The sequence below is a fragment of the Aquila chrysaetos genome, chromosome 5, assembly GCF_900496995.4.
Source record: "Aquila chrysaetos chrysaetos chromosome 5, bAquChr1.4, whole genome shotgun sequence".
Lineage (NCBI taxonomy): Eukaryota > Metazoa > Chordata > Aves > Accipitriformes > Accipitridae > Aquila > Aquila chrysaetos.
The window spans coordinates 17,183,269-17,199,999 of NC_044008.1; the positions used below are offsets into that span (position 1 = coordinate 17,183,269).

Below are 16,731 nucleotides of genomic sequence, written 5' to 3' on the forward strand. Positions count from 1 at the left end.
TCTTGCTTTCCTTCTGTGAAAAGCAAAAGGGCTTCTTCAGCCAAAGCATTTACTAAAACTTTGAGCCAGTGCTGTGCAGTTAAAAGCAGGTCCTCAACTAGATTTTGAACAGGGGGAGAAATGAGTTTGGTTGCATATTTCCAAGTTGAAACAGAGGGAGATTTTAAAAAAAAAATATGAGCTTTTTTCTTATGAGTGATGTATTTGTGATTTCTTTAAAAAAAAAAGAGGTAAATAGGTTTATGCCCTATAGTTCAAGGACTTGCAGGAGAGCCAAGCATTCTGTGCCCCTTGAGAACTGCATTTTGTGAATGTATGCCTTTGCAGGCAGCAGATCTAAATCCTGGTTTTGAGCATAACCATGACAACTTATAAACAAGTGGGAGTCATCTGTCAGTTGAAACACCCAAATGTGTGGTCCTAAAGCAGGCACCAGGCCAGCTTCTGGGATTCACCACCTGTATTGACTAGCCTAACTATTCATTGAAGTTCAAATGCCAGTTGACAGCTCGATGTGCCTTCAACTAAGAGCTGAATTCCAGCCTTCAAGGTGCAAGTCAGTTGCTCAAATATCCAGAGGTGCTTGGAGCAGGGTTAGTTTAGTGCAGGATGGCTGCCTGGGGCACAGCGCTTGGGGAGGCTGCACTGCTCTGTAGGAGCCAGGTGGAGTAACTTTTGGTTTATTAAGTGATAATGAATGTGAAGCAATTAAATGGAGACTGTAATGTTTTCTTCTGGGGCTTCCTTTGTCCAATTCGAGGGGCCGAGTCCTGTTGCTCATGGGCAGTTGGAGGGCTCTTGCTTGGGGTACGTGTTTGAGGGTTCTGCTTGGCCTGACGGGGGGAGGCCTGTGGGCCAGAAAGCTCTTCTCGTCTTTTCCACCTTTCTGGTTGGTTTAACAACGCATTAGCGGCGTACCCCCGCTCCCTGCGGCCCGGGGCCTGAACGCCGCTTCCCTGCGGGGAGAGCTGCAGGCGGCCGCACGGCACCGCGTCAAGCGGCGGAGGGTGGGAAAACACCGACAGCGCTCGCTGCTACGTGCCTTTACGAGCGAGCAGGCGGCGACCGCAACCGCTCACGCTACCGGCGGAGCGGCCCGCCTTAATCGGAGAGGGGTGTCCCCCGCCCAGCTACGGCTCGGCGCCGGAACCCCCGAGGGCAGCCGCGTTTCCCCCGGGCGCCGTTGGGCGCCGCGCCGCCCCGGGCCGCCGCCGCCGGAAAAGAGGGGCGGGCGGGCGGAAGCGGCGGGGCGGGGGCCATGCTGGCGGCGGGGCGCCGGGTGGCCTGCGCCGTCTCCGGCGGGGTGGACAGCGCCGTGGCCGCCCTGCTGCTGCGCCGCCGAGGTGGGGGGTGAGGGCGGCGGGGCCGGGGTCTGTCCTCCGCGGGCGCCGCGCCTGCCCTCCCCTCACGCCTGCCCTCCCCTCACGCCTGCCCTCCCCTCACGCCTGCCCTCCCCTCACGCCTGCCCTCTCGCCCAGCCCGGCCCGGCCCGGCCCAGTTCGGCCGGCGCCTCCCCGCGCTCAGCCGCCTCCTGCGGCCGGTGGAGCAGCCCCACCTCGGGCAGGGCCCGGGCCGGCCCCGCGGGGAGCCGGGCACCTCGTCGGGCGGCAGGCGGGCAGGGGGTGGGAGGAACTCGGGGTTATGAAATATCGCCGTGTTAGGTTGCTGGAAGAGGTTGGGTTTATGTTGGCTAAAGCAAAAAAACAAAGTCATACACGAACTGTACTATAAAACTTCACAGGATGCTTGCTTAGCACAGGACTGCTCACATCTTCTGAAAGAAGCGGTTACCCACACAAGTCTTGAAAAACACAGGTTCTGGGTCGAGGCTGTAGGAGTTTGACTTTACAAGTCATTCTTACCTTCATTTCGTAGGCTACCAGGTGACGGGTGTCTTTATGAAGAACTGGGACCCTCTGGATGAACAAGGAGCTTGCTCCATTGACAGAGATTGCGAAGATGCTTACCGGGTTTGTCAGAAGCTCGATATTCCTTTTCACCAGGTTTCCTACGTGAAAGAATACTGGAATGAAGTATTCAGGTAGAAACACGTTTAAAATAGATGGCCTTTCAGTATAGTAGTATAGTACTATGTTGCTGTGAAAAGCGAGAACGGACAGATAATGGGCAAAGGTGACTTATTGCAGTATTGTCAGTACAAAGAGAAAGTGCTGAAGCCTCTTAAATATGGGAGGAATTATTTTTTCTCTCATTGACAGTTAAGATCAGAATGTATGTGTTGGTTTTAATATGCTTGTTATTTTTGAAATTAATAGGAGCTTTCTCCCTAGATTATAAGTGTGTAGCAGTTGCTTTGTTGCAGCTCATTTCTTCTGCTTCCCACATACTGTCCCAACCTTATTGCAGCGTGAGAAAAAATATTTAGTGGGGTGCTATTACTGTCAGTTTGTGTAATTTGCGCAGTGCATTTTACATTAAATTAATATGTGCTGAATCCAGTTTACCACAAAGTGATCATGAACTAGCCTTGCTTCTTTAAACTTCTAACAAATTTGAAACTGTTCTCTAAAGAGGGTGTCCATATTTTATGTGACTTTGTTCCACTTAAAGGGAAGAAAGTTCTGCATAGAAAAGCTGAGAGCTTTTCTTGGGAGGCAGGTGGAGAGGGAAAGTATTGGTATAACAACATAATTTCTCTGTTACTTACTCAGCATAAGTACGTAAAAGTCGTTCCCTGATCTTCATCTTCTCCCTCTAAGTAGTGCTGTTGTTACCTTGTCTTAGAAGAAACTGAGGAATAACCTAGTTGTGGTACTTCTACGTCATGCTGAAATGACATCAGGTTGAGCAGAAAACTTTTGTACAGTCAGTGGAGAAAACAGCCGTGTTCCGGGAAAGTTCACTCCATTTTTTCCTCTCAGTGTGAGAGAATGAATAAATGTTACCAAAACTCTTGGAGGTGGAAGGAGTCTGTAGATGACAGTGAATCAAAGATTGTAGAAGATCAGCTTTTCTTCTGCTTCTCCTCGTTTATTAGTACAGTGTTCCCAGACAATCTGTTGCAAGTATATTTGCTTGTTTCAGAATCTTTTTTTCTTTACTGTCATCACTGAGCTTGAATTTACTCCTCCTCTGGAGTCTCTCTTTAAAGGGTCATTCATCAAAACCCACCTTTTATCAAGAGGACTATCCCAGGTCTTGTCTTACCCATAATCTGTGCAAAGTCTGTTTTGCATTTTTACATCAGAGAGATTCAGTAGGCATCCTTCATTGCCTTTTCTGCAGTTCTGTGCTTTAGTGAACTGACGTGAGCCTGGCTTTACACTGAATTTTTTATAAAACTTCCAGCGTGCTTTTGCAGTATTTACAAAGGAGTAGTGTGTTATCATCGGAGTACAGTGCTGAGCCAGCGAGAGGGAAGCAGCTCTGGGTAGACCCAGGTGATTTAATTATTAGTATAAATTGTTAAATTCAGAACTGTTAAAAAGTAGTTGGACAAAATAAAAGATGTGTTGCTTTATTTTCTATTTATGAAAGTAAAGTACAGCATGGTAAGGAAGAAGCAATTGATTCTGTTTCAGATGGTGAAGAGTAAAACCTGGTACTGGGGGTGCTGGTATTCTTTTAAGTACAGTTCGGGATCCTTTTCCAGTCCATGTCTTCAGTTCCTCTTGACTTGAGTGACTACTGAGGATAAGCAAAATAAGGCAGGGATCAGGCCTTTTGATATCTCAGTGCATCACTGTATGCTAGTTTAATTTCATTAGTTATTATTTCAGTGTTTTAAAGCAAATAATGCTAAGTGCTTTAATTATGCAACAGTGTAAAAGTACAGCATGACTTTGAGAAACTGCTTGGATTTCTTGAAGGAGAAAGAAAAAGACAGGAAAACATCCCTATAAAATTAAGCCCCATGACTGCTTGTGGTGGTGTTATTGTAGATTAAGTTATTGTCCTTTCAGCTGAGACACAGTTAACTCCTGGTGTGTGCTCCACTGCACTGTCACTTTGAAAAATGAACTAGTGTTCTTTAGTTCTGAAAGTAAGTATTTCATAAGAGATGAGTAGGGGGTGCTCAGTGGGTAGTCATGTCTCCCCTGAGGGAATATTAATTTAATAAAATATGGTTACAAGGTTGTGAGTGATCATTTGACCATGTCCTCAGTGCACTTTGGAGAAAATCTTCCAAGCTTTGTTTTTTACAGGTTAAAATCTAATGGGTATTTTATTTCTTACATAAAATGCCTAGTATGACTGAATCTCAAGTTCTCATGTTTAAACAGATCGACCAGTCTTGGATAGTATTATGTAGTGTTAATATTGTCTATATACACATTTGAATCTTTATTTTACAGTGACCTCTTAAAAGAGTATGAATTGGGAAGGACTCCTAATCCTGATATTGTGTGTAACAAACACATCAAATTCAACTACTTTCTTCATTATGCTATGGATAACCTTGGTAAGGCATTTTCAAGTGTGTCAGTGCAGCGTGTGTGCTGTGGAAATACTTAAAGGATACAAACTCTTGAAAAGGTGGGGAAAAACATGAATTCATATGCATGCCTAATGCACATATCTCTGTGGCATTATTTCAGTATTTGCAAAGTATTTATTTTTAAGTTTGCTTTTACGTATAGAATCATAGAATGGTTTGGTTTGGAAGGGACCTTTAAAGGTCATCTAGTTCTAACCCCCCTGCTATGGGGAGGGTTATCTTCCACTAGATTAGGTTGCTGCTATGTAGGAGCACATTTAGTTCGGGGACATATATTGACCTGAGTATTAGGTTTTGGATTTGTATGTGGTCCTTAAAGGACAAAAGCACAAGTTCTGGCATGCCAATGGAAAGTATACATTATTTATGTAGCAGGAGTATGATTATCATCAGTATAAGACTTCCATAGGTTTTCTTCCTTCATTGCGTCCTGCTTTTTTCCTAGATGTTTATATTGTTGTTTAAAACTGTGAATTTCATGTATGTGCCTTTGTGTTTTGTTTTTTTTTCTTGATAGGAGCAGATGCAATTGCTACTGGGCATTATGCTAGGACCTCACTAGAGGATGAGGAAGTGTTTCAACAGAAGCATATCAAAAGACCACAAAGGCTTTTCAGAAACCGTTTTGAAGTTAGAAATAGTAAGTGGTTTCTTCATTGCATATTTCACCCTGGATGTGAAAGAGAAATTTAAATTATATTCGGTGTTACAGAATCAGAGAAGTTCGTTACCTTACACGCAATGACTACCATTTAAACTCCAGCCTTTGTAGAAGATTGATTGGGCAAAACAGGGGATTTACATTACTGAAAATTACCCTGACTAGTCAGGTATTACATTTTCTGTTTTAAAAGTTCTAATCCAGGTCCAGCGGTAAGAATAAGCATTTCAGGAGTAATCAATATTCTGGAGGAGCCGTAATGTGGATTAAAGAGACAGGGCTATCTTCTATACCCTGCAGAAGTATTTCAAGAAATCTTTATCTAGTATTTCCATGATTTATGTAAAAATTTCTTTATATGTTTCTTCTATTTTAGGGAATGTATTCTTTGGCTATTTGGTTTATAGTATTGATAGACCTCATCATGGGGATATGCTTAAGTGGAATTTTAGAATTAAGGCTTTGAAATTTTGAAATTAGTAACTTACTTTAATACAGTAGTTGGACTGTATATTATTTTTACTGGAAAAAAATCAGGTTTTCATTCAGTAATTCAACTATTCTGCCTTATTTCTCTGTTCTCCTATAGAAGCCTGGTTTTCCCAGGCAGATCAAGGTTGTGTGTACACAGCCATTGAAAAGTTTTTAAGGCTACAATTCTCAGGTCAGCAAAGGTATGAGTAGCAGCAGTGCTGGTTTTGCTCTTCACTTAAATAGTGTGCCAGTGGTTGATCTCTGCACCACAGTGGTTCTCTTGTTATCAGTACCAGAGCCAGCTTGATTAATGCTGTTTTGGGTATGTCTCTGCATGGCACTATCACAGCTTGGATGGCAATGTAGAAATTTCCCAAATAGCTCTGCAGTGGGCTGTAATGCAGTAAAGTAACTCAGATGAAGCTCTGATGTATAATGAGAAATGCAGTATACCTGAAGGGAAAGGGGACTTGCAAACTACCACTATGCAAAGCTGCCAAGGTGATGTTTTTGTGTTACAGCTTCCTGGTTTTCATTTGTTTGTTCTGGACTCAAAGGGGTTTATTTGTTACTTTATTTTAATATAATTTCTGGAAAGTTGTAGTATTTTGTGATGTTTTAAGCAGGCTTCCTGCCCCGTTATTGGGATTTTGTATTACTAGTTTTGACTGAACTACTGGCCTGTTCCTTTGATTCAAGAAGCAGATCAGCAGAGTTTGTACCACATCAAAGCTATTAGCTCTTAAAGAGAGTGGACAGAACATGACTGAAAAACTATACCATTTTTATTTCATCTGGGCAATCAGGAGACTTAATCTATTTTAAAGAATAAATTCAAACTCTTCTCTCCTGAGTATTGGGAATAACTCTACTGATTGTTCAAATCATTGATTTCTAGTAGTGTCATTTCATGGTAAAACTGAATGGTTTTTTTTTAAGAAAAGTATACTCTAAGATATTTGACTGTTCATTCTCTCTTTCACATGAAATGTGAAAGCTGTTTTTATCTTTCATGTTGTTGATGTTCTTGCCGGTGACTTGCAGTATTGTAATAGATGAGGCAATGCAAGACTTTGTAAGATTCTGTGTTGTAGAAAATCAGAATCCTTTTAGATCTTTTTAGTGGTGAGAAAATACCCAAACATTTTCAATTACATTTGGAAAAGCCTGAAAAATGCTGGTTTTAACATGTGTTTGGAAATAATAAAACTAAATGTTAATTTTCAAACAAAATACTAAAGGAAGTTGAACTATTAGAGGGGGTTATGCTGAAATGCTTTATGTCTTCTGCACTTTGCAGCTGTGAAACTCCTTCAAGGGGCTGACCTCTTTAAGGACCAGACCTTCTTTCTCAGTCAGATCTCACAGGATGCTTTGAGGAAAACCATTTTCCCATTAGGGGATTTAACAAAAAACTTCGTAAAGAAGATAGCAGCAGAACATGGCCTTCATCATGTGCTAAAGAAAAAAGAGGCATGGTAACACTTAAACTCTTTGGATTTGTATTTCTCTCTAAAATGGACTTTCCTGAACTTTTTGAACTCTAATCTCTGACAGCTCAGCTGTTTCCGAGCACTGTAATAGAATAGGTTGGGAAGCAGTTTTATAGCTGTCTGCTTGCTTAAAAGTACTTTATGAGCTTGTGGTTAGTTGTGTATTTTAGCTTGCAGATAATTTGTCTACTGTTGTATCTCAGAAGAACTAAGGCAAAGGTCAGTGTGGTAGGATACTGTGAGCCTTAAGGAAAGCATTCTTTACTACAGTGGGTGAGAAGCCTTTGGTCTTTATTTTCCGTAGGTTATAAAGGCTTCCTCACTATAATTGTTTTTCAATATGTCTTTATAGAAATTGGATCATACTGTTTTTCTACAGTTACTTTTTAAAAGAAAAAAGTTCTGTTTTCCTGGCTGAGAAATAACACTTCATGGGTTGATCCTAAAAAAAAAAGATGCAGGCAGCAATTGTATTGCTGATGCTATCTTGATCACTTTTAATGTTTATATTCATCTACCATAAATGGTTGTTTAAATGATTGTTTGAAGAATGTAGGCAGTAACTGAAAGGAAAAGGAAATCCTATTTGTTTATGGAGGGTTTGTTTTCAAGAGACATACCATTAGTATATAATTTGTGTTAGTTTTGTACTTTAATCTGAAAGAGACTTCTGTTTTTAATATACATACAATGTAGTCACCAAGATTAATGTATTTATTGAACATGTGTTCTATTTCCTATTATTTCTCTTCTGTACTTATGGCTTTTGCTGATGCTGTATAGAATTAGTTTACATATGTTGGAGCAGGTGTTATGATTTTGCTTATTTTATGAGATGTCTAGCGTAGTTTGGGATACATAGGGAAGAAAAATGCATCCTGGACAGATTATTAATAGACATTATTAATAGATTATTAATAGACATTGAGTACTGCATTCAGCTCTGGGACTCCCAACGTAAGAAGGACATGGACCTGTTGGAGCGAGTCCGGAGGAGGGCCACAAAGATGATCAGAGGGCTGGAGCACCTCTCCTGTGAGGACAGGCTGAGAGAGTTGGGGTTGTTCAGCCTGGAGAAGAGAAGGCTCTGGGGAGGCCTTACAGCAGCCTTCCAGTACCTAAGGGGGCCTACAAGAAAGCAGGAGAGGGACTTTTTACAAGGGCCTGTAGTGATAGGACAAGGGGTAATGGCTTTAAACTGAAAGAGGGTAGAGTTAGATTAAATGTAAGGAAGAAGCTCTTTACTGTGCGAGTGGTGAGGCACTGGAACAGGTTGCCCAGAGAAGCTGTGGATGCCCCATCCCTGGAAGTGTTCAAGGCCAGGTTGGATGGGGATTTGATCAACCTGGTCCAGTGGAAGGTGTCCCTGCCCATGGCAGGGGGTTGGAACTAGATGATCTTTAAGGTCCCTTCCAACCCAAACCATTCTATGATTCTATGATTATTTCAAATGTGTTTCTCTGCTTTTATGGATTCAGTAGCATGCTTTCTTTTCAGAGTATGGGAGTCTGTTTCATTGGTGAAAGAAACTTTGAAAATTTCCTTCTTGAGGTGAGCAACATTAAATCTATGACAATCTTTATGTTCTGTTCTGATTTTCAGTAGTAATTTGTAACACTGTCTATGGAAAAATCTCTGACAGCTTGTGGCCCACACTAAGTTGCAATTGTCCCATTTCCCCTTACAGTCCCAAGCCTACCCAGAAGCTAATGCCAACCGCCTGTAGGAAGTAGCTTGCCCCTCTACCAGCAAGCAGTCACGTTCTGTAGCAAAAGGAATGTGTGAACTCACACTCCTATACCTTCCAGGCTCTGACAAGTGCTTGGGATGTGAGAGAGGCAACTGGCTGAATCCTGCTGTCCCCTGGCATAAGTGAGGATGGGGGAGTGGAGCCCAGAATTACTGGTAATAGGGACTGCCCCTTCCTACTTTTCTCTCTAAAGCAGCATCATGGAAGAGGCAGTAAACTGCTTGGGCAGAGTTTGCCTGTTGAAAAGCTATTTTCCAGCTTCACGAGAATGTAGTGAGAGAACCTGAAATATGCTGGGAGGTTTTTTGGGCCATCTTCTGACTTAAACAATCTCTTCTTATTTGGTAGTATTTAGAACCTCAACCAGGTAACTTTGTTTCCGTTGAAGATAAGAAGGTGATGGGAACACACAAAGGTAATTGGCTAACCCACCTTAACTGCTTTTAGATAAATGGAACAATACTGCTTATATTTGGAGGGACAAATTTTGTGGAATTCCAAACTCGTCTACAGGTTTTTCCCAGTTTGATAACTCTAATAATCATGGAAAACTTGCTTTATACAGTAGTAGAGCCTTGAACTACAAGTGATTCTTTCTTATTTGTTCCATGTTGCAAGAAAATAAATTATAATTATTATTGATACTAAGTGATTGTTAATTTAATACTGAGATGATTGTTCGTGTAGTTTTTTCACAATTATTGTGCTTAAGTTCCAGATTCTTTAGTATCTAAACTTTGCAGAAAAAATACACCATGCACCTCAGTGATGCACAGTAGGACATTGCCAAACACGGGCAGCTTACCTTTTCCTTTCCTTCTGTGCGTCCTTCCTTTGCTCTTTCTTCAGTTCTAGCTGCCAGAACTTAGTTCCTCTCGCAAATAATGTGTGGAAGTAGGATGTTCTACTACTACATAAAAGTAAGGGAAGCTGGTAAGACTGAGTGGTAGCAAAACCACAAATCAAAGCTAAAATAAAGAAATGGTTGTCTTTTATAAACCCTAAGAATACCACAATTGAAATGGATTAGTTTGAAACATGTGCTTCAGGTACAGGTGAAAACTTCCAAGTAGATGTTAGTTTAGTTTGTAATTGGCAGGCTTCTCTAAGGCAACTTGGTTTGTTATTCTTTGTTTAGTTGGTTCGTTATTCTTTGTTTAGTGGTAGAGTTTTAGGGAAGTGATTTTAATGTATTTTTCTGAAAGTAAAAGGTTAAAGGTTGCTAGCAGAATTACATTTTCATGTTTCTTTAGGTTGGTTCCTCTACACAATAGGCCAGAGGGCTAGACTAGCAGGCCTGAAGGATGCTTGGTTCGTTGTAGACAAAGATGTCAGCACTGGAGATGTCTTTGTGGTGAGTTAATTAACACTGGTATTGCAAATGACTAATGCAGGCATTTTGTGACTCCCGCTGTACGGAATGTGTTTCTAACCTAGGCAGAATTTTTGGCTTTCCTCTTGGGGGAAACAAGAACCAACTAGTGCAGCATCAGCAGATTTGAAACATCTTGTCCAAACTGGCTTTTCTTGAGTAAAAAATTGGTTTAGATTTTGGCATAGAACTTTTCCAAACAAAGGACAAATACTGAAAAGAATCAGCCAATCTACTGAGCTCTCATTTTCTACTCTAAAACATGAGGTTTTTATTGTAGTTATTATGGCACAGTATATAAAATGTGTGTTATTTTGTTTTACTGTGTGTTGCTACTTTCTTTTTCTAGTGAAAGGAGTAGTAGCCAGTAATATAGTTTTATCATTTTGAAAACTGAGGCAGAATATATGTAATACTGTGAAATCATTAGTGTCTTTCATTAGTGTCTTAATGACTAGTCATGTGAGATGACTGGGAGCTTTGCAGCTTGCTAGCATTGTTAATGTTTCTGGCTGTTCATGCAGTTGTTATTCTTATTTGATACTGATGTGATTATAATGCGGTGTTCTGCTACTTGTTGATGTGCCTGGGGGGAAAAAATCATAATCAAAAGACAGTTGAGAGGAAACAGGCAGGACAACTAAGAAATTTTTTTTATTTTTTTTTTTTTAATGCCCTACAGTAAGGTTCTGTGTGTGCAACGCCTTTGTTGGGGAAGTGTTGAGTTGAGACATTGGTGAAGAGGGAGGTAGCACCTTGAAGTAGGATAAGGAGGGCAGTAGACATCTGAACTCACCCTGAAGAAGGCAGAAATGTGATTGGAGAAAAAAGAATACAAGAAGTGACGTGATTGAGATTTAGAAGACTGACAAATAATTCAGGCTTGCTTTAGCCTATTTTTTTCATTAAAGGCTTTCACCTGGAAGCTGATTAAGTGCTAATGAATGCTTGCTTTCTTACTCATTTTGCCTTCATTTTGATATGGCTTGATGCTTCTATATTTCATGCTTTACTTCACAAGTTATACACTCTCTGGCAAAAACATTAGCATTAAATAAACATTGTATTTTAAGGCACCATCAACAGATCACCCTGCTCTGTACAGAGATCTATTGCGGACAAACCGAGTGCACTGGATAGCAGAGGAGCCTCCTGTAGAGCTCATTAGAGATAAAATGATGGAATGTCATTTCAGGTTTCGGCACCAGATGGCATTGGGTAATCAAACCTTGTTTTGTTTTTTTTTTTACTCAATTTGTGAAACTGTGGTAGTGTGTTCAGTGTAGTTTTGCAGAAAGAGTTGAAATGTTTTGGCTTGCCTTTCTGTTTCTGTAGTGTCTTTATAAAACAATTCTGTGTAGTAGTATCTTGACTTATATGTGTTTAACCTAGTTATGAAGGTTTTTCTTTTTTAATGTGAACTTAAGGATTAACTAGCAGGTGTTTGGTCATTTTCTGCTCTAGTGCCTTGTGTGCTGACTCTAAACCAAGATGGGAGTGTGTGGGTGACGCTAGTGAAGCCAGCAAGAGCTATCACACCTGGGCAGGTAAGTTATTAGAAGTGGGTTTCTTTCCTTTTTTTTTGTGTTTTGGCTTATCTGGCTAATAAAACAAGGTAGTGTTCTTATTAGCTGGAGCAAAATAATTAATTTATTTGCATGTGAGAGCAGTTAGCTCTATTTTGACTATTCATCAACTGTTTTGAAGGAGATTGCTTTTAGTTCTAAATGGTCTGTTGTTATCCATATGGCCTGAGAAACTGGCTTACAAGTTTTAGAAATACATGAAAACATCTCTGGTAATCAGTTGTATATGCAGAAATGGAATCTGTTGTTGTCTTGAAGTAGATTTAACAAGGCATTAGTTTGGTAATTGGCTGCTTAATATGGTTTTAATGTTCAAATTTTTTTAGTGAGGATCTGTGTCCAGTGAATTTCATTGTCCCAGAACAGTACTGAGAAAAGGGGACTGTGTAAGGATGCCTTTTAACACTGCTAATGTAAAAGGTACTCCATCACATTGAAAACCAGTGGTTCTTCAACATTTTCTGTATGCCCTCTCCCAGCATACGTTCTACCCTCCCTCTCCCTCTCCAAAACTTGGGGGCCCATGGGACACATGAGAAGGCAAATTGTCTGAGCTGTTTGTAACAGAGAGAGATGCACTTAAGAGAAGTGATCTGAGCTGAGAAGTTGAAGTTCACAGTGGAATTTCCCCTAACATGCTTATATTTACAATCATGTGAGCCAACAGATCCTAAGAGGTTTTTTTCCTTTTTTTTTTTGTTTTGTTTTGTTTTTTTTTTTGAGATTTGGTCAGAACAAATATAAATGAATACACTCATTGTCCAGCAGGTCTTGAGCAAAGGCTGCAGTTTCTCACCGTGCCGTTTGCAGCTGCTGAAAAGACTCCCTGTGTTTATCTCCTAGTTTGCCGTGTTCTACAAGGGTGACGAGTGCTTGGGCAGTGGGAAGATCTTAAGGATGGGCCCATCAGTGTACACCGTGCAACAGGGCAAAAACCGAGAGGAGGGTCCAAAGAAGGAAGAGATTGACAAGATAGAACCAGCAACATAACACATGGGTTTGTATATTGAAGGACTTTGGAGAATTTGCTGCCTGAGAATAATAAACCCAATAATAAACGTATTTTTTGTTGATCTGTATGTTCTGAAGGTCAGTTGACCATCGAGTCCCAGCTCTTGACTGTTAGCAGTGAACAGGTTTAAAACTAAAGCCAGTTTGGTACAATTTTACTGGACTAGATGGTGATATTTATGTTAATAGGTATCAAGGGATGTCTTAAAGTTGTTCTGTAATAGTTACGCGTACAAGAATTTTAACATTAAAATCATGTCTGAAATCATAAATCTATCTTGTACGCATAAGTGAAATACTTTTTTTTCTCCTTGAAGATACCTGTCCCTAGGTAAAGTCCATATGTTATTTTACAGTAAATGTATGTTTGTGCTTTGAACTCTGGAAGCGGAATGAATGATATTTAAGTTCAGTATTTTGAATGAACTCCAAGCAACAGATATTTATTTTTCATTTTATATAGTTTTATAAGAAATGCTTTGGATTCTTAAGCTGTATTAAGTAGTGGCTTCAGATGTTTACATAATTCAGAATTACAAATCTAGAGGTGTAAAACCAGTCTTGATTGTTAATTTATTTCACAGAACTGACTAATTTTTTGTTAACTGCTGAGGGCAGAAGCTGTTTGGTTTGTCTCCTGGAGAAGAGAATGCAACGTTGGGCTTCAGAAAAACGCACATTCATATGCATTTCCTTATTATGTAGCCAACTTAATATAGACCCAATAATAATTGGATCTTGCCATGTGTCAAAATGGAGTGGTATTAGGAAGAGCTGAATACCCCTGTCCAAATTATCTACATTTATAATGATTGGGTGCATATTGAGGACACCCTAAGCTTATAATGAAACTTTGCTACAGCAAGTCAACAAAAATAAATTCCTGTCTTCAATATGGTAATAGAAGGTAACTGTTCTTAAAGTACAGCTGTACAGGAGCAGGGCTTTCCAGATGGGTGTGGAGTCTAGAGATTTGCATCCAATTTGGGCGGTAGGAAAGCTGTACCATGAATAGATCTTTTCAGCAGATCTGAAGACTTGGATTACATGTACATCCTTTTTTGTTGTCTTAGTATCTTCTAAGAATTCCTTTCATTTCTTCTGGTAAGAAAAATAAAAGGTAGTCTCTTCCAAGTGTGGAAGTAAAAGGGGGAGAAGACACTCTTCAGTGTCTACCTGCTAGTCTGGCAAAGTTAAACACACAGTTCAGGAAGCCCTATGGAAAAAACCTAGAGTGTTAAAATCTTTTTGTTGAGTGTTGTCAATGTGTTTGACATTACAGTAGATCTGCTTGAGAGGGGAAAAAAGCCATCCTTTTTCACTGGTGCCAAAATCAATTCAATTTAAAAGTCTGTCTTCAGAGTGTCTATCCTTGCGCAGGTTAACTGTAAAGGCTATACATGCTTCACGTCAACTCCTGTGATTTGTGTTAGGTTAGTTGTGTTACAGGTCCTGGTCATGACTTTTATATGGTTTTCCTAATGTTTTCCTTATCTTTCCTGAAGCTTTTGTTGCAAAATGTGGAATTAATTACTGAGGAGTTAACACTCCACATTGTCCTCATCTGAGTTTTCCAGTAAATATCCCAATTAAAATCTTCACAAATGTTTTGTGTTATATTAGTGTGGTGTTTATTATTACTTCATCTCACAATGCTCGGGTATGTTTGTTGTTTGATACTGTACTGGTAGAGGTAGGTTTGACTGTGAGGACGTGAAAAAGGACATAGCCATTTCTGTGTTTTCAAAATTCTTTTAAAATTCACAGAATTGCAGATGTTGGCAAGGATGTCTGGAGATCATCTAGTCCAACTCCACTGCTCAAAGCAGGGGTGACTAGAGCAGGTTGCTTGGGGTGGTGGTGTCAGATGTTGAGTATCTCCAAGGATGGAGACTCCACAACCTGTACTGATAAGATCCCCCTGAGCCTTCTCTTCTCAAGGCTGAACAGCCCCAGCTCTCTCAGCTTCTCATTGTATGACGGATGCTCCAATCCCCCCTCATCAGCTCTTCCATATCTGTGTCAGGAAGTTATCAGCACTCCAGAGACCTCCTGGACTGCTTGTGCCTTTTAGTGTTGTCCCTCCAGCACGTATCAGCGGTTTAAGTCCTCCATGAGGACCAGGGCCTACAACCGTGAGGCTTCTTCCAGTTGTCTGTCTTCCTGATCACACAGTCTGTAGCAGACACCTACAGCAGTGTCACCCATGTAGGTTGCCTGGCTGATCCTAACCCACATGCTTTCAGCTGGCTTATTGTCCACCCCCAGCCAGAGCTCTGTGCTGTCCTGCTGCTCCCTCACATCCACGATGACTCCCCCCCCCCCCCAGCCCATCCTTCGTGAAGATCCTGCACCCATCCATGGCAGCACTTTGGCTGTGTGACCTGTCGCGCCGTGTCTTTGTGATCCCAGTGCGATCAACCCACGCGACCTCTAACTCCGCTTGCGTGTTCCCCACGCTGCGTGTGTAGCATACGGGCACTTCGGAGGGGCATCTAGAAAGGTCCCTCCTGCCTGGATCACCCTGCTGCCTTAGCTTGCCAACCTGGTCCACGCCTGGGTCTCCCCACGCCATCCTGGATCGCGGTGCCTGGTGAGCAGCAAACCGCCCTAGACACCAGGTTGGGTCAGCAGCTGGAGCTTCTGTCCCCTGTGGCCGGGAGTGTCCCGCTGCTGTCACACTGCCTGTCCCCCCTTCGGTACGGTGGTGGGTTTGAGGTCTCAAGGCCGCAGGGTTTCAGGGAAGATCCAGTTAATCTCTCCCCCATCACCTCTGATGTGGCCCAGGGTGCTGGCCTCCTGCCGCGGCTCATGGTGACACAGACCCTCCACCAGTGCCCACCTCCCGCAGGCAAGGTGCCCAGCTCCGCCGGGCCTGGGGGGCTGCACCCTCCCTCAGGAGCTTGGTCTGAGTGAGTGAGGTCACTGTTAACATTTCCTCATTCTTCAAAAGAATGAGACTTACTGGTTTTTAAAGTCCTGAAGTTGCTGAGTAGATACTGTTGTGGTTGCCACCACCTGGAAATGAAAGTCAGATCTTTAGCGTTGGTAAATGACTGCAGAACCAGTGACACCCTGGCTGGTAATTTTGTTTAGCTTAAAGCTCTGTTTGACACTAGTAGTTTCCAAGCGTTAACATTTCTCTTGTATAATGAGTCCTTACCTCCCTTTAACGTTCATGTTTCTACCAGGCAGGGTTTCCTTTCCTATGTGCCTCCAAGGATTTAAACGCCTACGTTCTTTTGGCTCTAAAACTCCAAAATTTAGGTATTGTATAGCCACCTGTGACCCCTGGACTTACTTAAGTGTCCACAAGGTAAGTTCTCAGAGCTGCCTACGATGTCTGCTTCTGGGCCTGCCCAAAACCCCTGAAATCACATCAGCCTGGGGACACTGAGGTACTAAACTCTGCTTGGAGCTCAGGTTGAAGATCCGTACAACAGGTTCCCATTGTCCTGGTTTTAAACTCACTTGCTCTTAGACAGTCTCTTGAACCTGCTCCACAAAAGTTTTCTAGGCAAAAAACCTACTTGGTAAATTTGAATAGGCTTTGCCAGAACAACAAAAACATCCCACAATAATTTTGATAAACTTGCTATTTTTTTGCAAGAAAATGTTCATCCTGCCCTACAGGCTTAGTAGTTACTTGTGGTTTTCTGGGTGTGAGCATTACTTCAGTGATGGGTGGAGCTGCTGGCTGGTTTGAGCTCTGCTTTACCGCCTGGGTAAAGCGTTGGTGGCTACGAGCACGGTGAGAAAGCACCTAACTCCAGGGGATGGCTCATTCAAGCAGGGGGATGTGTTTCCTTGAAGCCTGAATGTATTTCCTTAACCTTTGAAGAGAAAAGGACTTTTTTCACCCTTCCTCAGCTTTTTTTTTTTTTTTTTTAATCCTCTGTCAGGTGGGCTCGCATTTTGTAAATCC

General features: G+C 41.7%; 1 protein-coding gene across 2 annotated transcripts; it reads left to right on the forward strand.

Annotated features, from left to right (window-relative positions):
• Window positions 1-1,211: 1,211 nt before the first annotated feature.
• Window positions 1,212-14,423, forward strand: TRMU (tRNA mitochondrial 2-thiouridylase). Of its 2 annotated transcripts, none has more exons than XM_030015373.1 (11): window positions 1,212-1,343; window positions 1,876-2,041; window positions 4,317-4,423; window positions 4,977-5,099; window positions 6,895-7,067; window positions 8,585-8,638; window positions 9,186-9,252; window positions 10,091-10,191; window positions 11,283-11,427; window positions 11,674-11,756; window positions 12,639-14,423. In XM_030015373.1, exons 1-11 carry the CDS (start codon window positions 1,259-1,261, stop codon window positions 12,783-12,785), a joined length of 1,251 nt encoding a protein of 416 aa, XP_029871233.1. In that variant the 5' UTR covers window positions 1,212-1,258; the 3' UTR covers window positions 12,786-14,423. The 2 variants fall into 2 exon arrangements, with proteins under 2 accessions (XP_029871233.1, XP_029871232.1); XM_030015372.1 differs by having other exon boundaries at window positions 1,244-1,350.
• Window positions 14,424-16,731: the final 2,308 nt, after the last annotated feature.